Below are 22986 nucleotides of genomic sequence, written 5' to 3'. Positions count from 1 at the left end.
GTAACATTTTCTATGACACATATCAGTGTTAAATTTATATGCTGTTGCTTAACTTGTTTACCTCTTTGAATATTAGTACATTACATTAAATGTTTTAAATAATTGAACATCTGTATACTGTGGCAAAATCCATTTCTAATATGTTTTTGCCTGTTGGTATTTTTTTCTTTGTCAGTGTATGGGAAACAGCCACATCTTCCTTTTGATTAGATTAAAAAGAATAGTTACATGCTGGTGTTATTTATTTTTCTATTCATGTCCTCTCTTCTTGATGTATATAGCTAGTATGTAGAATGATGTTCTCAGTCATATAACAGAACAACTTATTTTTATTGTTGGTGATATAGAGGTATCTCATGTAAGAAGATAGCCATAAACCGTGCTCTACTGAGTATTGTCATTGATATTTTAATCTCTAGGAGTCCATTCCGCTTATGTGTAGAGGGTACAGACAGCTATTATATATTCATTCTTCAGCCGTTTTGGAAAAAATGACTTTTCAGCTTCTATATTTTGATTATTATTTGTTTCACCATGTTGGCCAGGCTGGTTTTGAACTCCTGAAGTCAGGTGATCCACCTGCCTCGGCCTCCCAGAGTGTTGAGATTACAGGCGTGAGCCACTGCGCCCAGCTGGATATACATACTTTTAATGTGGAATCTTTTATTTTTCTTAGGAGCAAGTGGATTACATCTCACTAAACATGAAAACTTTCATGGTGGGTTGGATGCCATATCAGTTGGGGATGGATTATTTACCATACTGACAACCCTTAGTAAAAAAGCTTCTACAGTCCACATGATGCTGCAGCCAATTTTAACATACATGGCCTGTGGATATATGGGCAGACAAGTAAGTTCAAGCCAATGACAGTTGCAGTGATTCAAATAAATTTCTTGCAATGTAAGAGGAAAATTACAGGACAGAGACAAATAAATATATTTATTATATATTGGACAATGAAAAGCATCAGTACAAGAGGGCTATGGATTATTAATAGAAGTTGGAGAATAAAGTGTCTTTGAAGTGGTATTTTCAGAGATGACAGTGATATAAGAGTAAAACATTTAATGTGTTCTTGAGTTTTAGATTTTTTAATATAGTCTCAAGAAGTTCTTCTCTTTTTCCTAAAAGTAGCATAGTGTAATACTGAGGTGTTCTACATAGATGTTACGTAAGAAGAAGTAATGTGAAATCTTTTCAAATTTATGTTGCGTATTCAGCTTTTTTTTTTCCATTAAAAGGGATTAGGCTAATTAAAGAAAATAGGTTACAAAATTTTTCCTTTTTGTATTTCATTTTTACAAATGAAATTATAGGAAGCAGATTATTTTACTTTCTTGTCCATTTCCCATTTTGAAATGCAGATATTAGAACAATTTCTTATGTCTTATATAGCAGTGTATCATCATTTTTGTAAACATTTGTTGAATGTGTATATTTCTCTATTAGAAAATACAAAGGTACTTTAAATGGTTCAAATTTTAAATGAAATCGGTGTCTAAATGCATATTAAGGGAAAAGATAATAATGGATGAAGACACATGCTTTAAAAAATTCTCTGAGTTTAGGGAGATGGTTTTTTCTTATTCAGGTAAGGTTTCTTATGTATTTTGGCAGACATTTCGTATTTAGTATATTTAAGGCTGTCAGTTTACAAAAATTAGGAAGGAATATTACATGCATTGAGTTTAGTTCTTATTCACAGGAATATATAAAGTCATAATACACATATTTCATTTTTTAGGGCTCTCTTGCTACTTGCCAGTTATCTGAGCCATTATTGTGGTTCATTTTGAGAGTATTGGATACTAGTGATGCCTTGAAAGCATTTCATGATATGGGTAAGACAATATTTCAATAACTATCATTTAAGTGTAGTTATGTGATAGTATGTTACATTTTCATTTTTGTAGTCTTTTGTGGAAGTTTACTTTTGATGTTGAACCATCTGTCCTGAGATCGACTTCATTTCATATTCTTTATAAATTTAGGTGGTGTTCAGCTCATATGCAATAATATGGTTACTAGTACAAGGGCTATTGTGAACACTGCAAGAAGTATGGTATCAACTATTATGAAATTTCTTGACTCTGGTCCAAATAAAGCTGTTGACAGCACATTGAAAACAAGAATACTAGCTTCTGAGCCTGACAATGCTGAAGGGATTCATAACTTTGCACCCCTTGGTAAGAAAAGTGTTACTAAATCTTACTTACTTGAATTTATCTAGTTTATTAGCTGGTATGAAACAAAATTAGTTGAAGTCAGTTCATGATGTCATGTATCGCTATTTTAATTACAAACAGTTTATTTTAGAGGTAGTGGATATCTCAACATTCTACTTATGAGAGGGAATGCTTTTTTTGTTTGTTTGTTTGTTTGTTTGTTTTTTAGTTTTGAGATGGAGTTTTGCTCTTGTTGCCCAAACAGGAGTGCAATGGCGTGATCTCAGCTCACTGCAACCTCCGCCTCCTGGGTTCAATCGATTCTCCTGCCTCAGCCTCCCGAGTAGCTGGGATTACAGGCACCTGCCACCACGCCTGGCTAATTTTTGTATTTTTAGTGGAGACAGGGTTTCACCATGTTGGCCAGGCTGGTCTCGAATGCCTGACCTCAGGCGATCCACCTGCCTCGGCCTTCCAAAGTGCTGGGATTACAGGCATGAGCCACCATGCCTGGCTGAGAGGGAATGTTTTAACAGTTCTTTAGCAGTAAAGTTTGTTTTTATTTGTGAGTCTAAATAGAAGCACAATTTAAGAAACTAAATAGAGATTCTTCCTAAGTTTTCTCTTTAAATGTTAATCAATTTTAAATCTCATTTTCCTTCTTAAAGTGGTACTGTGTTTTGTTTTGTTTTGAGAGAGTCTCACTCTGTCACCTAGGCTGGAGTGCAGTGGCGAAATGTCTCCCAGGTTCAGGCAATTCTCATGCCTCAGCCTCCTGAGTAGCTGGGATTACAGGCGTGTGCCACCACACTGGCTGTGTGTGTGTGTGTGTGTGTGTGTGTGTGTGTATGTGTGTGTGTGTGTGTTTAGTAGAGATGGGGTTTCATCATGTTGTCCAGGCTGGTCTTGAACTCCTGGCCCCAAGTGATCCCCCACCTTGGCCTCCCAAAGTGTTAGGATTACAGGCATAGCCACTGTGCCTGGCCTTAAAGTGGTACTATCTTTTTTAAAAGTTTCGAATTTAGGTATTTACTTCTTTATCTAGTTTACATAGTTGCTTTTAAATTTTTCTTTTCATATTTCTAAATCGTAGACATTGACATCTTAGAGTAAAGATGATTATTTTAAAGGTGAAGGATGTATTGGACATTGTTTTTTGCTTAAAGAGTTTGAGGCCGGATGCTGTGGCTCACACCTGTAATGCCAGCACTTTGGGAGGCTGAGACGGGTGGATCACGAGGTCAGGAGATCGAGACTGTCCCGGCTAACATGGTGAAACCCCGTCTCTACTAAAAATACAAAAAATTGGCCGGGTGTGGTTGCAGGCATCTGTAGTCCCAGCTACTCAGGAGGCTGAGGCAGGAGAATGGCCTGAACCCGGGAGGCGGAGCTTGCAGTGAGCTGAGATCGTGCCACTGCACTCCAGCCTGCGCGGCAGAGCGAGACTCCATCTCAAAATAAATAAATAAATAAATAAAAAATAAGAAAAGAGTTTGAAAATTATTGAGCTACGTTTATTGCTGATCTTTAGTTTTTGTGTATCATATGAGTACAGAGTAGACAGCAGTTAATAATGAACTTGTCACCTTGCCAGTTGACAGGATTTCCTAATGTTTTGTGAATACCTTTACAGTCATGCTTAGGATACTAAGTACATTACCAGCATCAATTGTTCATGTTTTCAATTAATTTTTCTAGTTTAATTTTATCTGTAGAAATTTTAAAGCCTTATTATGTTTCTTTTGCAAGTTCTTATTTTATGTAAAATATCTTCTCTAGGTACAATCACATCTAGCAGTCCTACTGCCCAACCAGCTGAAGTGCTATTGCAGGCCACACCTCCTCATAGAAGAGCTCGCTCTGCTGCTTGGTCCTACATCTTTCTTCCAGAGGAGGCTTGGTGTGACCTTACCATTCACCTTCCTGCAGCAGTGCTGCTTAAGGAGATACATATCCAGCCTCATCTTGCATCTCTTGCAAGTGAGTAATATTTTATAAAGAAGCATCATGAGAACAAACTTTAATTCAGAAATATTTGAAAATAAAAATATTTAGTAAGCAGAAATACACTTAGGTGTGATTACCAGAGAGTGTAACTTCTGAACAGTTTTTATTGAAATAATTAATACTACCAAGTCATTTTAGGGAAAATGACGTTAACCTCAGACAAAAAGATGATATGATGAAGTCTAAACAAATATGTTCCAGTTATATATTATTTTGCTTTGTCTTTTCTCTCAAATTTACTAAGCTTCAGTATTAAGCTGAAATGAGTTCATTACACACTCATTTTTTACCATGTTAGTTTTTTCAGCCCAGACCTCAGTCCTAGCCTTGTAATGTGAAATTAGCATAGATTCGTGTGCCTGCCCTCCAACTTCTTTAGAAGATAACTACCTTTTTGAATAATACTATATTTTGACTACTTCAGTGTGATTTTAAGATTCATACTGTGTTTATTGTAATATGTCAGTATCCTTATAATATTGTATCATTCATTTGATGCATGTTCATTGAATACATTTTATTGAACTTTATAAGGCAAATAATTCAAAATAATTTTTACAAAATATTATCACTTAAGAGCACGAACTCTTTCAAGTATTTATAAAGAATATGAAATACTCATTTGCTTTTTTTTTTTGAGGCAGGGTCTCACTGTGTTGCCCAGGCTGGAGTGCAGTTTTGATATCTCAGATCACTGTAACCTTGACCTCTGAGGCTCAAATGATCCTCCCATCTCAGCCTCATGTATAGCTGGGACCACAGGCGTGTACCACCATGCCTGGCTAAAGTTTTGTATTTTTTTGTAGAGACGGGGTTTTGTTATGATGCCCAGGCTACTTTCAAACTCCTGGGCTCAAGCGATCTACCCGCCTTGGCCTCCTAAAGTGCTGAGATTATAGGTGTGAGCTACTGTACCCAGCCCATTTTGTGTTTTATATGGTTCACAAATGCTTTCAATATAGTTATAATTCTGCCAAAATTGTTTAAATTAATACACATGCTTACATTTATTGATTGATTCTCATTGCTATCAAATATCACTCAATAATTGCATGAGGAGCTGTGGGAAATTTTGTAGATTCCTGGCATCTTTGGAGAAAACAGTTTTTTCTACGTATTTGCAAGATTAGACTGATATATCTTAATTACTTGTGGCATCCACACTCCTTAGATAAAAAACAGATAATATAAAGGTAGAAGGAAAATATGCGAATACACGGTGTTTTAGGAGGTCAAAAATAACTATATTAAAAGGTAAATATAAGTCAATGTAAGACTTAGGCTACCTCTAAAATTGGAAAGGGATTGCTTTTATTTGGAAAGCAGAGGAGTTGGTCATAAGTGGTGGCTTTTGAAGTTCAGCTGGATTTTGCACATGGGAATTGAAACAGGAAGCATATTACAAAGGGGGAACTCCTGTGAAAAATTAATTGGTTTAGGTGTTCCCTTCTTAAATGTACTTGATTAAGAAATTTGGTTTTAGAGCAGAAGTTGAAAATATGTTGTGATACAGTGGAAATAACAGTCTTTAGAATCAAACATGGACTTGAATCTAAGGTGTGACATTTCTTGTGGGAGCGTGGATTGCTTAATCTCTTTTTGCTGTGTCTGCTTGTGTAAAATGTAGATAATACTTTCCTCAAAAGGTTTTGAAGTATAAATTTAAAAATTAATTTGACTGTCTAGTAATCAGTGTAAAGCTGGCATGTAATTCCTTCTTATTTTACCACTGAAATTAAAAATAAAACCAAATTTCTCTCTGAATAGACCAATAACAGGCTCTGAAATTGTGGCAATAATCAATAGCTTACCAACCAAAAAGAGTCCAGGACCTGATGGATTCACAGCCGAATTCTACCAGAGGTACAAGGAGGAACTGGTACCATTCCTTCTGAAACTATTCCAATCGACAGAAAAAGAGGGAATCCTCCCTGACACATTTTATGAGGCCAGCATCGTCCTGATACCAAAGCCTGGCAGAGACATAACCAAAAAAAGAGAATTTCAGACCAATATCCGTGATGAACATTGATGCAAAAATCCTCAATAAAATACTGGCAAACCGAATCCAGCAGCACATCAAAAAGCTTATACACCATGATCAAGTGGGCTTCATCCCTAGGATGCAAGGCTGGTTCAACATACGCAAGTCAATAAATGTAATCCAGCATATAAACAGAACCAAAGACAAAAACCACATGATTATCTCAATAGATGCAGAAAAGGCCTTTGACAAAATTCAACAACGCTTCATGCTAAAAACTCTCAATAAATTAGGTATTGATGGGACGTATCTCAAAATAATAAGAGCTATCTATGACAAACCCACAGCCAATATACTGAATGGGCAAAAATTGGAAGCATTCCCTTTGAAAACTGGCACAAGACAGGGATGCCATCTCTCACCACTCCTATTCAACATAGTGCTGGAAGTTCTGGCCAGGGCAATCAGGCAGGAGAAGGAAATAAAGGGTATTCAATTAGGAAAAGAGGAAGTCAAATTGTCCCTGTTTGCAGATGACATGATTGTATATCTAGAAAACCCCATTGTCTCAGCCCAAAATCTCCTTAAGCTGATTAGCAACTTCAGCAAAGTCTCAGGATACAAAATCAATGTACAAAAATCACAAGCATTCTTGTACACCAATCACAGACAAACAGAGAGCCAAATCATGAGTGAACTCCCATTCACAATTGCTTCAAAGAGAATAAAATACCTAGGAATCCAACTTACAAGGGATGTGAAGGACCTCTTCAAGGAGAACTACAAACCTCTGCTCAATGAAATAAAAGAGGATACAAACAAATGGAAGAACATTCCATGCTCATGGGTTGGAAGAATCAATATCGTGAAAATGGCCATACTGCCCAAGGTAATTTATAGATTCAATGCCATCCCCATCAAGCTACCAATGACTTTCTTCACAGAATTGGAAAAAACTACTTTAAAGTTCATATGCAACCAAAAAAGAGCCTGCATCGCCAAGTCAATCCTAAGCCAAAAGAACAAAGCTGGAGGCATCACGCTGCCTGACTTCAAACTATGCTACAAGGCTACAGTAACCAAAACAGCATGGTACTGGTACCACAACAGAGACATAGATCAATGGAACAGAACAGAGCCCTCAGAAATGATGCCGCATATCTACAACTATCTGATCTTTGACAAACCTGACAAAAACAAGCAATGGGGAAAGGATTCCCTATTTAATAAATGGTGCTGGGAAAACTGGCTAGCCATATGTAGAAAGCTGAAACTGGATCCCTTCCTTACACCTTATACAAAAATTAATTCAAGATGGATTAAAGACTTACATGTTAGACCTAAAACCATAAAAACCCTAGAAGAAAGCCTAGGCAATACCATTCAGGACATAGGCGTGGGCAAGGACTTCATGTCTAAAACACCAAAAGCAATGGCAACAAAAGCCAAAATTGACAAATGGGATCTAATTAAACTAAAGAGCTTCTGCACAGCAAAAGAAACTACCATCAGAGTGAACAGGCAACCTACAGAATGGGAGAAAATTTTCACAACCTACTCGTCTGACAGAGGGCTAATATCCAGAATCTACAATGAACTCAAACAAATTTACAAGAAAAAAACAACCCCATCCAAAAGTGGGCGAAGGACATGAACAGAGACTTCTCAAAAGAAGACATTTATGCAGCCAAAAAACACATGAAGAAATGCTCATCATCACTGGCCATCAGAGAAATGCAAATCAAAACCACAATGAGATACCATCTCACACCAGTTAGAATGGTGATCATTAAAAAGTCAGGAAACAACAAGTGCTGGAGAGGATGTGGAGAAATAGGAACACTTTTACACTGTTGGTGGGACTGTAAACTAGTTCAACCATTGTGGAAGTCAGTGTGGCGATTCCTCAGGGATCTAGAACTAGAAATACCATTTGACCCAGCCATCCCATTACTGGGTATATACCCAAAGGACTATAAATCATGCTGCTATAAAGACATATGCACACGTATGTTGATTGCGGCACTATTCACAATAGCAAAGAGTTGGAACCAACCCAAATGTCCAACAACGATAGACTGGATTAAGAAAATGTGGCACATATACACCATGGAATACTATGCAGCCATAAAAAATGATGAGTTCATGTCCTTTGTAGGGACATGGATGAAACTGGAAAACATCATTCTCAGTAAACTATGGCAAGGACAAAAAAACCAAACACCGCATGTTCTCACTCATAGGTGGGAATTGAACAGTGAGAACTCATGGACACAGGAAGGGGAACATCACACTCCGGGGACTGTTGTGCATTGGAGGGAGTGGGGAGGGACAGCATTAGGAGATATACCTAATGCTAAATGACGAGTTAATGGGTGCAGCACACCAACATGGCACATGTATACATGTGTAACAAACCTGCACATTGTGCACATGTACCCTAAAACCTAAAGTATAATAATTAAAAAAAAAAAAGTTTTAGTTGAGATATATTTATTATATGGGGTTCCATGTTAAGCTAGAAATAAATAATTTTCTGGTAGTTTATTGGGGACTCCTTAAATTTCAGCAAGAGTTGATTTTGTTAAAAAATCCTGTGGATATTTGGTTTAATTTGAAAAGGAGGCTGGGTGCAGTGGGTTACACCTATAATCCCAGCACTTTGGGAGGCTGAGGCAGGTGAATCACTTGAGGACAGGAGTTCGAGACCAGCCTGGCTAAGATGGCAAAACCCTGTCTCTACCAAAAGTACAAAAATTACCTAGATGTAGTGGCACCTGCCCGTAGTTCCAGCTACTCTGGAGGCTACGGCAGGAGAATCACTTGAACCTGGGAGGCGGAGGTTGCAGTGAGGTAAGATCGCGCCGCTGCACTCACTCCAGCCTGGGCAACAGAGCAAGACTCTATCGCAGAAAAAAAAAAAAAGTTCTAAACTGAGCTGTGTGGTTAAACTCAATGTTTAGAAAATATCACAATCTAGTAGTAATGGAATAATTGGTGGAAAAACAAGTTTGATTACATTTTTCCCCAAATTATTTAAAATAGTAAACCATAGCATATTAATCAAAGGTAGTTTCTTATTTGTGATAATTTTGAGTAAAGCAGAAATGATGACATAATTACATATTTGGCTGGTTTTATTCATAGGAAGCATCAGGTACATGTGCATCACACATCTTTGGTTCCTCTTTTTTTAGGTGAATATTAGACTGTATAATTTTTATTGTAGGTCAAATATTTTGTCTTGAAAAGTAGCTCCAACATTAATTATGGTGAAAGTCATTGTCAAACTATGTTTTGTTGTATAAGTTTTCTTTTTACACGTTCATGATGAATACAACTGTGAAAGCTGCTATTTTACTGGGATTTTAATAAACTGTTCAATCTAGTTTACTTTGTCTTTTGTGATGATTCAATTTTCTCTTTTTATAGCCTGCCCTTCCTCAGTGTCTGTTGAAGTAAGTGCAGATGGGGTAAATATGTTACCTTTGTCCACTCCTGTTGTCACAAGTGGCCTCACCTACATAAAAATTCAGCTTGTAAAAGCCGAAGTAGCTTCTGCTGTCTGCCTTAGACTACATCGTCCACGGGATGCCAGCACATTAGGCCTTTCACAAATTAAATTGTTGGGGCTCACTGCTTTTGGTACCACCTCTTCTGCAACAGTTAATAATCCATTCCTTCCATCTGAAGATCAGGTATCCAAAACAAGGTATGTTTTGTTTCCTGTTATTTAAAAAAGCTTTCTGTCCTTTTTTGTTTTTGTTTTTGTTTTGGCAGGGTTGAGAGATAGGGGACTTAATTATTTTGTGGGTTTTTTTCTTTTTTAGGTCTTAGGAAGGTCTTCGTTCAGTAGGTATCTGTATAATACAATTTTATTAGGTGTAATAGAGACAGTTTTGTGGAAACAATGCTGACACTGATTAAAATTAAGGTGTATATATGTTTAGTCTTTGAGATGATCTGTATGCTACATGTAGGTGTACGTTCTAATTTTCTCGCTTGTAATTTTTTGTATCATACTCTGTTTCGGGAATTTACAAATGCCTATGACCAGCCTATGACATCTGAACCATACCAACTGACCTTAGAAACAGGGACCTAGTCTTACATGATAATTCCTAAATGTTAGGTAACAGAAGGATTATGTCTGAACCAAACTAACAAGGACCCGAACATATTTTTTAATCAACATTTTTCTGATAAATTTTGACAGCTGAATGTTTTATAGATGGATTTTATTGAAAGTTTTGCCTGATAAAAATGAATTTAAGGCCTGGTGCAGTGGCTCACACCTGTAATCTCAGCACGGGGAGGCCAAGGCGGGCGGATCACGAGGTCAGGAGATCGAAACCATCCTAGCTAACAGAGTGAAACCCCATCTCTACTAAAAATACAAAATATTAGCCGGGCATGGCGGTGTGCTGCTCGGGAGGCTGAGGCAGGAGAATCGCTTGAACCCATTAGGTGGAGTTTGCAGTGAGCCAAGATTCTGCCACTGCACTCCAGCCTGGGCGAGAGAGTGAAACTCTTTTTTTATTTTATTTTATTTTTTTATTTTTATTTTATTATTATACTTTAGGTTTTAGGGTACATGTGCACAATAAAAAAAGAATTTAGGATTTCTATTCTCAAGGTGCTAAGACTACACAGTTTTAGAAGTCTGATAGTAATCAGTTTATCAGTATATATAATTGCATGTAAAAGCAGATTTCTGGATGATTTCCTAAAAAAGCAAACACATGGTTTCTGAGTGCTATGAATACAAGTCCTTTTGTATGTGATTTATCTTTCTGTTTGTTTTGAGACAGAGTCTCACCCTGTCGCCCAGGCTGGAGTGCAGTGGTGTAATCTAGACTCACTGCAACTTCCGCCTCCGAGTTCAAATGATTCTCCTGCCCCACCCTCCTGAGTAGCTGGGATTACAGGCGCCCACCACTGTGCCCAACTCATCTTTGTATTTTTAGTAGATAAGGAGTTTCACCAAGTTGGCCAGGATGGTCTCGAACTCCTGACCTTGTGATCCCCTGCCTCGGCCTCCCAAAGTGCTGGGATTGCAGGTGTGAGCCACCACGCCCAGCCGTGATTTATCTTATAGCGGAAACTTACTGTTTACTTAATTTGCAGCATTCTAAAAAAACATATCTTAGATTGGTTAATGCTATTTATGAAACACAACATTCTGATCTTTAGAAAGTTATGTTCTACCCCGAAGTGATTTGAGCGACTTATATTGATCATACAAGTCATTTTGTATTTTCAGTATTGGATGGTTACGGTTACTACATCATTGCCTTACTCACATAAGTGATCTAGAAGGAATGATGGCAAGTGCAGCTGCACCTACTGCTAATCTACTGCAGACTTGTGCGGCCTTATTGATGTCACCTTACTGTGGAATGCATTCACCCAACATCGAGGTTGTGCTTGTAAAGATAGGACTGCAGTCTACTAGAATTGGCCTGAAGCTCATAGACATTCTCCTGAGAAATTGTGCAGCGTCAGGCAGTGATCCTACAGGTGATAATTAACTTTGATATTTAAATGTTTACATGTCTGTAAAGTAACAGCAGTTGAACTGTGCGATCTTCATGCTTAACTCTGTTTTGGGAATTATTTTTTCTTTTAGTTTATGTTTATCTCTTCTCTCTTCTCTGATGGAGTCTCACTCTGTTGCCCAGGCTGGAGTGCAGTGGTGCAATCTCGGCTCACTACAACCTCCACCTCCCTAGTAGTTGGGATTACAGGCATCTGCCACCACACCTGGCTAGTTTTTGTATTTTTAATAGAGACGGGGTTTCTCCATATTGATCGGGCTGGTTTTGAACTCCTGACCTCAGGTGATCCACCCGCCTCGGCCTCCCAAAGTGCTGGGATTACAAGTGTGAACCACTGCACCTAGCGTAGTTTCATTATTTTTAGAGTTTGTTCTTTGTTCTTGGACTTTATGGAAGCCTCATTTTTAATGAATAACTTAAATTAAGTAAATCTTCCCATGGTTAACTTGCTTATTTAGCAAACTTTTTCTTTGGATTCTTTGTTGCAAGATTTGAATAGTCCTTTACTTTTTGGAAGACTAAATGGACTCTCTTCTGACTCTACGATAGATATTCTTTACCAGCTTGGAACAACTCAGGATCCTGGTACAAAAGACAGGTATGATTTTATTTTTCATTTGATGAAGCACACACATGCACATAATCATGCTATAGTAAATGTTTCTGACAGTTTTTCCATAGATGATCTCATAAAAGACAATACTGTGATATATTGTATGTTTACTATATGCCTCACACGATGTAACTTCCATAAGTTTTCATAACATTAGACATACATTTATATGTATTTGGACATACTTTAAGCAAATTTGAACTTAAATAGAATTCTTAGTTAATACTGCTTTTGAGGAATGGAATAAAACATATATTTTTAAGTTGGCTATGTGTGAAAGGAACCTTGTAAAGTGATGGTATCAGAGTCATACTATCTTAGGTAGTACTTAATACATGTATATGAATGTAGGAATATTGTGTCTATAGTTGGTACTTCGACTGTTTTGATAATGGTTCTGTTTATTATTATCATATTCATCGAAATCTTTTCATTACTTTCTGCACTCTTTCCTGCTATTTACAGAATGAAACAATATCATAACTTGTAAATTACATTTGAACACGTTGGCTAAATATTTAGTGATTTTTTTTTTCCTTTTCTTTTTTTTTTTTTACATTTAGGTAATTTTAATGAGTTGTCCTAATGTCATTCTACCTTGATGTCTTTTGCTTCCAAATTGATACCAACTTGAATTTTTGTTTGTTTTGTTTTGTTTTGTTTTGTTTTGAGATGGAGTCTTGCTCTGTTGCCCAGGCTGGAGTGCAGTGGCACAATCTTGGCTCACTGCAAGCTCTGTCTTCCAGGTTCATGCCATTCTGCCTCAGCCTCCCGAGTAGCTGGGTCTACAGGCATCCACCACCACGCCTGGCTAATTTTTTTTATTTTTTTTTATTTTTAGTAGAGACAGGGTTTTACCATGTCAGCCAGGATGGTCTCAATCTCCTGACCTCATGATCTGCCCACCTCAGGCCTCCCAAAGTGCTGGGATTATAGGCATGAGCCACCGCGCCCAGCCAACTTGAAGTAGTTTTGAAACATATTTTTGTTGATAAATTTTTGAGCAAATATTTGGCATTCTCTGTTTTTATGTGTAGCATCCATATTAGAAAAACATAGATTTCTTCCTGATATATGTTACTTTTTAATATTTTGATTATGTTTAAAATGAAGTCATTTGATGTTTTATTAATATCTTTATAAATTATTAAAATTATGGATTACATTTAAACATAGATTGCAATTGTTTTTGATAAAGTGAATAACAATTTGTGCCAAATTTGAATCATAATGGTTAGTAGTGGTTAAAATATATTTAAAATATCAGCATTAAAAATATTTTTCCAGAACAGATTGCTTGAAATCTGTTAGGATTATTTAATTTTTAAATATTGTTGTGGCTTTTTAATAAGAAGAAAATTAAGCTTAATTCATTTTCTCTGCATAGTACTTTTTAAAACATGAATGTTTGTTATATAAAACTGACATTAATGACAAGATTGTTAGATTGAGAAAAATGTCTTCCTTGTCTTCTGAATTCTCTTTATTCCCCATCATGTGAAATTGAAAGTCTTATCTTTCAGAATTAGTGTTATATACCTTCCTATCCCTGTTTCTTTTACTGTAAAGCCAGGAATCTTATATTCTGAAATAGAAATTGAAGGAAAATAAACTAAATGTAAACACAGTGTTTTAAAAACTTGAGAAATCTAAAAGTCTTTTGCTCCCAGGTAGTGGTTCAAAATTGGGTGTGTTTTACTGGTTCCCAGCTCCAGGGGATTGGGATTAGTGGGGTTAGTTGACCTATAATCTTGTTATTAATGTCAGTTCTAAATGACACCTGTATTTTTAAAAGTACTATGCAGAGAAAATAAGCTTAATTTCCATCTTATAAAAATTATACTTAAAAATATATATATAAGTGTTGAGGGTGTATTCTGTTGTCAGAATGAATGAGTGTGGGTGGCTATTACTAGTATTTAATGCTAGGGTCCAGGGATGTGAAACATGCTGTATTTCATGAGACTTTGCACAATGAAGAATTAGCCCCAGATCACTGTTCTAGTATGTTATCTCAAACCTTTTGATGGTTGAAATTGGTAAGGTTATTGGAAAATTGGAACTGGAACTAGTATGTCTTTGTTGCCAATAGATTTCCTTTTTTTCTTATTTTAGATTAAAATAATCAGAAACAATTAGTATATTATTCTCATAAATACCCTATTCACCATGCAGAGATGGTATTTATCTATATGAAATGCCAGTTGCGCTATAGTTGGTTATATGAATTCATTTTCTTCGTTTAAGAATTCAGGCCTTGTTAAAATGGGTTAGTGATTCTGCAAGAGTGGCTGCTATGAAGAGAAGTGGCAGGATGAACTACATGTGTCCTAACTCCTCAACAATAGAGTATGGTCTTCTGATGCCATCTCCTTCTCATTTGCACTGTGTAGCAGCCATTCTGTGGCATAGTTATGAGCTGCTTGTAGAATATGACTTACCAGCACTCCTGGATCAAGAGCTCTTTGAGTAAGTATGATTTGTGAAATCCTTTTTTTCCCGCTAGTACTAGATCAGTTAGTGTTCACTTGATAAAACAGAATATTTTACATGTTTATTAGGAGAAACATAATATTTTGAAAGTAGCAAATGTAATCAAGTATACTTCTGAAATGAATTGTCAAATATTAATTTATCTTTGTGTTTTAAGAAGATATATTAGCAGTACTGCCTTCTTTTTTTTAACCTAAAATTATGCTTAATGTAGATGTTGCTGTGGTTCACAGTGTTTATTCTCAGTTGCAAATTTTCCCACCAGATTATCTTTAATGTACAACTCTAGCAGGAAAGTACAGCTAGACAACTTTGGGGCTGGGCGTGGTGGCTCACACCTGTAATCCCAGCACTTTGGAGGCCGAGGTGGGAAGATCGCTTGAGTCAGGAGTTCAAGACCAGCTTGGGCAACATGCAAAACGTTGTCTGTACAAAAATGCAGAAGTCAGAAAGCTGGGCACAGTGGCTCACGCCTGTAATCCCAGCACTTTGGGAGGCCGAGGTCGGCAGATCACGAGGTCAGGAGTTCGAGACCAGCCTGACCAACATGGTTAAACCCCTTCTCTACTAAAAATAGAAAAACTAGCCTGGCGTGGTGGTGTGCATCTGTAATCCCAGTTACTTGGGAGGCTGAGGCAGGAGGATCACTTGAACCTGGGAGGTGGAGGTTGCAGTGTGCTAAGATTGCGCCATTGCACTCCAGCCTGGGCGACAAGAGCAAGACTCTGTCTCAAAAAAAAAAAAAAAAGTCAGCCGGACACAGTGGTATGCACCTGTCATTCCAGCTACTTGGGAGGCTGAGGCGCAAGAATTGTTTGAGTCTGCAGAAGTTGCAGTGAGCTGTGCTCATGCCACTGTACCCCAGCCTGGGCAACACAGCAAGACTCTGTCTCAAAAAAAAATAACTTTGGGGAGCTGAGATGGGAGGATCACTTGAAACGAGGAGTTTGATGCCAGACTGGCCAAAATAGAGAGACCAAATCTCTACAAAAAAATTAAAAATTAGCCAGGCTTGGTGGCACATTTCTCTAGCCCTAACTACTTGGGAGGTTGAGGTGGGAGGATCACTTGAACTCAGGAGTTAGAGGCCGCATTGACCTATGATGATGGCATCATTGGCACTGCAGCCAGGGCAACAGAGCAAGATGTCATCTCAGAAAAGAACAAAAATGTAAAGCTAGAAAATTTGAGACTTTTCTAGATTGTCCTTTTGACAAGTAGTTTTTATTTACCCACGTTTCTTCACCATATTTAGCTAAGTCTTTGCTGAAATTACTGATAGGTAACTGTTAAGTCTGCAGCAGAATGTATTTTTGAAGAGTTCCTGTGACACATAAAAAGTAGGCCTGTTGTTCTCTAGTAGGTCATCATATTTGGCCTTAGCGGTTGGCATAATCCATGACTTAATTACTGAGCCTCACTGATAGTTTTTTATTTGCAAACATGAATTTAAGCCATTTGTCATGTGGAATTTAACGTAAACATTTGTTTGGCATGATCTTTTTTGTTTGTTTGTTTGTTTCTCTAAATGACCTTTTTAGGTCACACAGAGAATGGTAGAACCATTTTAAAATAGTTTACTTGATTTTCTGTATTTATTTACAAGTCTAACTCAACTTCCATTGTACCTACATTCTTCATCTTTAAATATATATATGTGTGTGTATATATATATATATATATATGCAGTCTTAAATCTTACAATGTTTTATTATTCAATGTCAAATAAAGTATGTAATGTCAGAGTATAGATTGAACTATAACAGAAATATTTGAAATAGTTTCTTCTAAAAATAAACTTGTATCATTAATATGATATCTTTTATTTTTCTAGGTTACTTTTTAATTGGTCCATGTCTCTTCCCTGCAATATGGTTTTGAAGAAAGCTGTTGACAGTCTGCTTTGCTCAATGTGTCACGTACACCCAAACTATTTTTCTTTGCTCATGGGCTGGATGGGAATTACCCCTCCTCCAGTGCAGTGTCATCATAGACTGTCCATGACAGATGATAGCAAAAAGCAGGATCTTAGTTCATCTTTAACAGATGACTCTAAAAATGCACAAGCACCTCTCGCATTAACTGAATCACATTTGGCTACCCTTGCTTCCTCTTCTCAATCTCCTGAAGCTATTAAACAATTACTAGACTCAGGTTTGCCTTCTCTTCTTGTGAGGAGTCTGGCTAGTTTCTGCTTTAGCCACATTTCTAACTCAGAAAGCATTGCTCAGTCAATAGATATTTCCCAGGACAAACTCAGGCGCCATCATGTCCCACAACAATGTAATAAGATGCCTATCACAGCAGACCTAGTTGCTCCTATTCTTAGGTTTTTGACAGAAGTTGGCAATAGCCATATTATGAAAGATTGGCTTGGTGGTTCTGAAGTCAATCCACTATGGACAGCACTTCTGTTTCTATTGTGTCACTCTGGGTCCACTTCTGGAAGCCATAATTTAGGTGCACAACAGACCAGTGCCAGATCAGCTTCTCTTTCTTCAGCTGCTACAACAGGATTGACTACTCAACAGCGCACAGCAATTGAGAATGCAACTGTTGCGTTCTTTCTACAGTGCATTTCATGCCATCCTAATAATCAAAAGCTGATGGCACAGGTAAGAGAAAAAATAACCTACATTTTAGTTGTTTTATTACATAAGAAAGGGCCATGTATAAAGACCAGGTGATAATAAATTTAGTGAGAGTTGAGTGCCTTTAAGGATCTGAATTTAAACTATAAAGTACTGATATCTTCTTTCTCCCCCTCAAAATATGCTGTCACTTGAATCACTTATTTATGATGAGATGACTGGCAGATGAATTGGGATCCTAGCTAGATCATACAACCCTCATTTTAATAAATTTCTACAAACAAAAAGAAAAAGCCCAAAAAAAATTTCAGCTGCTGGAACAGTATTGACACTGATCACTGAGTACTGTATGTGCCTTGAGGCATTGTTTTTTTGTGTAACGAGATTGCCATACTGATAGTTTGCTTCTCTTTACAGGGGCATTAGATTAGGTTTCAGATAGGAGACTCCACATAAATCATATACAAAAATGTGGAAGATAGGCTGGGTGTGGTGGCTCATGCCTGTAATCTCAGCACTTTGGGAGGCTGAGGCGGGCATATTGTCTGAGGTCAGGAGTTCAAGACCAGTCTGGCCAACATGGTGAAACCCCATCTCTCCTAAAAATACAAAAAAAGTAGCTGAGTGTGGTGGCATGTGCCTGGAATCCCAGCTACTTGGGAGGCTGAGGCAGGGGAATCACTTGAACCAGAGAGGTGGAGGTTGCAGTGAGCTGAAATCGTACTACTGCACTCCAGCTTGGGCAACAAAGGGAGACTCTGTCTCAAAAAAAAAAAAAAAAAAAAAAAAAAAAATAGTGGAAGATAATTTATCATACTGCACTCCAGTCTGGGCGACAGAGCGAGACTCCATCTCAAAAAAAAAAAAAAAAGTGGAAGATAATTTATCATATATTATGCCTATGTGGCCAAAAACTCCTGAAAGGTAGAATTATTTCAAGAGTAATTCTAGTTGGCTTTTTGCCAAATTTTGCTGTTGGTTACCTCATGTGACCTTGGGCATATTGGTTAATCTTATAAAATGGGGCTAGCAATACCTGCCTCAAGGATTTTTTGAGGCAGTTAAATATTTTAATTTGTATAACGTACCTAGCATAGAGCCTGTATGAGATATGGTAGACACTAGTAAATAACTTTTCTCCTTGTTATTTAATAGTGCTCATTCAAGTCAAACTTTAGTAGTACCTAGAAAAATAGATAATATAATTTTTATAAAATATTGAAGGAGTTAGTTTTATTAAGAAGAAGGGCAGGTCGGGTGCTGTGGCTTATACCTATAATCCCAGCTCTTTGGGAAGCCAAGGCGGGTGGAACACTTGAGCTTAGAAGTTTGAGGCCAGTTTGGACAACATGGCAAAACCTCCTGTCTACCAAAAAAAGAAATCATAACCAAAATTAGCTGGGCATGGTGATATGCGCCTATGGTCTCAGCTACTCAGGAGGCTTGAGGTGGGAGGATCACTTGAGCCTAGGAGGTTGAGGCTGTAGTGAGCTGAGATCACACCACTGCCCTCCAGCCTGGGCGACAGAGCGAGACCCTGTCTCAACAAAAACCAAAACAAAACAGAGGAAGAAGAGAAAGATATTTTACTGCCTGTAGTAATTAATTACTGGGAAAATATCTCTGCTAAATATGCATATTAAAAGAAAATGCTTAAATTACCAACTTCACCCGAGGGCATGATTCTAGGTATTTGAAAATTTGGTTTGTGCTTCTGGGTAGCATGAACTCTTTGTGTCCCATTGATTTCTTTCTTGGTATCTTATTAAGGCTTTATATACATTTTGGGGGTGAGTTGGGGCAGGATCTCTCTCTGTTGCCCAGGCCTGTAATGCGGTTGCACAACCACGGCTCACTGAAACTTTCGGGCTCAAGAAGTCCTGCCTCAGCCTCCCAAGTAGCTGGGACTACTGGCACATGCCACCACGCCCCGCTAATTTTTTTTTGGTGGGGGGGTGGGTAGAGACGGGGTTTCACCCGTTGCCTAGGCTGGTCTGGAATTCCTGGGCTCAAATGATCTCTTCTCTTAGTTTCCCAAAGTTCTGAGATTATCAGCATGACCTTGGCCTTGTTATGTATTTTTAATATGCTTTTTGTCATAATTTTTATTTTAAGGTAACCACACCAATATTGACTAAAGTTAACGGAAGTTTGTTATGCTAGGTATTCATTATGTGCAAACCATTTAGTACTAATTTTTTTTAACCCTGGATACGTTTCGTACACTTTTATCTCCTTTGGTATTCATATATTTTAAGATAAAATCATTTCTTTCCTCCTTAAAAAAAAACAACTACTAGACCCCTAGAGACATTTATTCTTTAGTTGCTGATTTGATATGTTAAAATAAACTTATTAATTCATATTTTCTGTTTCCTTTTTATCTTTCAAAATAAAAAGCTTCATATAAATCTTGCATTTAACTTTTTAAATATTTTGTCTTGCCAGGTTCTTTGTGAACTATTTCAGACATCGCCTCAAAGAGGGAACCTTCCAACATCTGGGAACATTTCAGGGTTTATACGAAGATTATTTTTACAGTTGATGCTGGAAGATGAGAAAGTGACAATGTTTCTTCAGTCTCCATGTCCAGTGAGTATTTAACACTTAATCATTGGCTGTGTATACATGTATTTTACAATTTCATATCAGAGCCTGCAGTTATCTCCTGTGTTCTAACTTCGAGTATAGCAAAGTGAAACTAGCACAGCCTTTATACCTAATGAGAGAACTTGACAATTTCAGAATAGCACTCTCCCTCATGCCTAGGAATAACATAATTTTACCTTACCCTGAGAAGTATAGTTTGATTTGTGGAAAAAAATGAAAAAATATTAGGTACAGAGTGATAATGCAAAAGTTGACCAACAAATCATGGCAAATATGCCATATCTAAATTAGTTATATCTTGTAGGATTTATTGAGTATTTTATTCTTAGATGCTTTTGAGATTATTTTATAACAATATGTATTCCAAAAAGTTACTTCCTGGTTTCTTTGATTTCTTGATTTTCAGCTGTACAAAGGTAGAATTAATGCTACTAGCCACGTCATCCAGCATCCAATGTATGGAGCAGGCCACAAATTCCGTACTCTTCATTTGCCAGTCTCAACAACATTATCAGATGTTCTTGACAGAGTGTCAGGCAAGTCAGATTTAAGTATTAGTTTTTTTTTAACTTTATGTTTGATGTATATGGAGATTTATTGGTTTTTATAACTTTATTTTCTGCATCCACTTGGCAACCATTAATGACTAGGAAAGTTCAAGACATCTTTATAGTTTGAAGCATAAGAAGCCAGTCAAGTGGACAAAATGTAAAATACATTTAGGCACCCCTAATTTTTTGGTTTAATGTGTCACAGTGACAAATGGGCAGCTAGAAATACAGACAAATCATTGATGGCATTTTCTCACAATAAACCATCTGGTCATTTTATACTAGATTAATTGCAGGATATTAGGTTGAATAGCAAGATTCTAATTAATAAACATTTACTAAACTGAAGATGGTGATCAGTGATCAAGACATAAATGCAGTAGGTAGAATTGACTGGTCACCTTTTTGTTTATTGTAGTCAGTGAAAAAAGCAGAGAGAGCATTTTCCCCTAGGTTCTTGCCTGTATTTTACAGGATGATACCTTTAAACAACATATGGGATACTTTTTTAAAAAGCAGTTTTTGATGGCAAAGGCATATCAACTTTTTATTTTATTTATTTATTTAAAGTTTGAGAGGGAGGTCTCACTCTCATCCAGGCTGGAGTGCAGTGGAACGATCTTGGCTCACCACAACCTCTGCCTCCCATGTTCAAGCATTTCTCCTGCCTCAGCCTCCCGAGTAGCTGGCATTACAGGCATGTGCCACCACGCCCAGCTAATTTTTTTGTATGTTTAGTAGAGACTGAGTTTCACCATGTTGGCCAGGCTGGTCTCGAACTCCTGACCTCAAGTGACCCGCCCGCCTCGGCCTCCCAAATTGCTGGGATTACAGGTGTGAGCTACCGCGCCTGGCCCATATCAACTTTAGATAGTTGGAGTGTATTGCTGCTCTGAAATTCTGGTTAATCAATGAGTGAATTTGTTGACCATCTGCAAAGTGCAAGCACTATAATTTGTGCTAAGATTATAAACATGAGCAAGACACACATTCCACCCCACAAGATAGTTGTGATCTTATGTCTGTTGTCAATTTCTAAAATAAACTAGAAATGTCTGTTTGCATTATAATATGAATATAAGTAGGTATATTTCTATCTGTATATATAAGAAGGGACCTAAGTTTTTCATGGAAGCTGTGAACTGAAGGAAGAATAGGGGTATCTAAGAAAAAAGTTGGAAATGTCTATTTGTCAGTTAAAAATACAAATCTAAAGCCCAGAGTAAAAGAGAGAGTTGAAGAGATTTGGGAGTTGTTACCATACATAGATGGTAAGTGAAACCATGTGAATGGATATAATCATTATAGGTAGGAAAGATTGTTTTCTGCTTCACAGTCGCTGTGTCTAATATGCATATGCATAAAATCATAATTCTTTCCTACTGTTTTACAACTTATACAATACGTTGTTAGCATACTATTATAAATATTTTAAAAAAATTGAAAATGACTGCCTTATCTGATACAGAGAAACTTTTTTGAAAATTTGATGTTAGAGGGTATTTTCTATCAGTTTCCTGAAATTGTTCATTCTACATGATGAAGAAAAATGAAAATTAAAAATTAAATAAATGGGCCAGGCTTGTTGGCTCACGCCTGTAATCCCAGCACTTTGCGAGGCCAAGGCAGGTGGATCACCTTAGGTCAGGAGTTTGACCAGTCCTGCCAAGATGGGGAAACCCATCTCTACTAAAAATACAAAAATTAGTTGGGCATGATGGCGCGCACCTGTAGTCCCAGCTATTTGGGGGACTGAGGTAGGAGAATCACTTGAACCCTAGAGGTGGAGGTTACGGTGAGCCGAGATTGCGCCACTGCACTCCAGCCTGGATGACAGAGCAAGACTCTCTCAAAACACATACAAACAAAATTAAATAAATGAAGAAAGTGGGGAAGAGCACTAAGCTCAGTTATTGATATTGATATTTCATACGTTTAACTTGTGCAAAAGTAGACATTCTAATACAAAATAACTGAAAATTGAACGTTTTAATTAGTCTTTACTGTGGAAGAATGCTATTCTAAAACATTGTAGCATTCAAAATATTTTACAAAATAGTTTTCTATATTGCACAAAAATAAAAGCTAATCGGTTTGGAAGTACATGACCTCAAAAGTTATATGTGCTGAATGTAACCTATTTGGCAGTTTTTTTTGGTTCTTTAAAGTGGATTTATACTCTTTAGCCATATTTTCTGATAGATTTACTTGTATGTTTATATTAGATCAACATGTATAAGAATAAGTAATTCAGAAGTATTGCCTCAGTAAATTTACCTGCTATCTATAGCTTTTGACGGTATACTTTCTTATTTTTTGTTTGAGATGGAGTCTTTCTCTGCATTACTTGAGCCCATGAGTTCCAGACCACCTGGGCAACATAGCAAGACCTCATCTCAAAAAAAAAAAAA

General features: G+C 37.2%; 1 protein-coding gene across 24 annotated transcripts in view; it reads left to right on the top strand.

Annotated features, from left to right (window-relative positions):
- The window catches only part of BIRC6 (baculoviral IAP repeat containing 6), a 263052-nt gene that overhangs the window by 145077 nt on the left and 94989 nt on the right, over positions 1-22986 (top strand). For 23 of the 24 annotated variants that reach the window (XR_008652580.2, XM_055253540.2, XM_063623684.1 and 20 more), the window contains 11 exons: positions 677-852; positions 1748-1844; positions 1995-2189; positions 3948-4148; positions 9592-9871; positions 11423-11679; positions 12207-12315; positions 14578-14799; positions 16658-17438; positions 19863-20006; positions 20431-20560. Coding sequence is in view for 23 of the 24 variants with exons in the window: in XM_055253540.2 (XP_055109515.2) it covers positions 677-852; positions 1748-1844; positions 1995-2189; positions 3948-4148; positions 9592-9871; positions 11423-11679; positions 12207-12315; positions 14578-14799; positions 16658-17438; positions 19863-20006; positions 20431-20560 (2592 nt within the window). In the remaining variant the exon portion in view is untranslated. The remainder of the gene's footprint in view (positions 1-676; positions 853-1747; positions 1845-1994; positions 2190-3947; positions 4149-9591; positions 9872-11422; positions 11680-12206; positions 12316-14577; positions 14800-16657; positions 17439-19862; positions 20007-20430; positions 20561-22986) is intronic. The other variant, XM_063623674.1, reaches the window with a different exon arrangement.

This window comes from Symphalangus syndactylus, chromosome 18, assembly GCF_028878055.3.
Source record: "Symphalangus syndactylus isolate Jambi chromosome 18, NHGRI_mSymSyn1-v2.1_pri, whole genome shotgun sequence".
In the NCBI taxonomy this organism is placed as follows: Eukaryota; Metazoa; Chordata; class Mammalia; order Primates; family Hylobatidae; genus Symphalangus; species Symphalangus syndactylus.
This window is presented reverse-complemented; position numbering and strand designations above follow the sequence as displayed.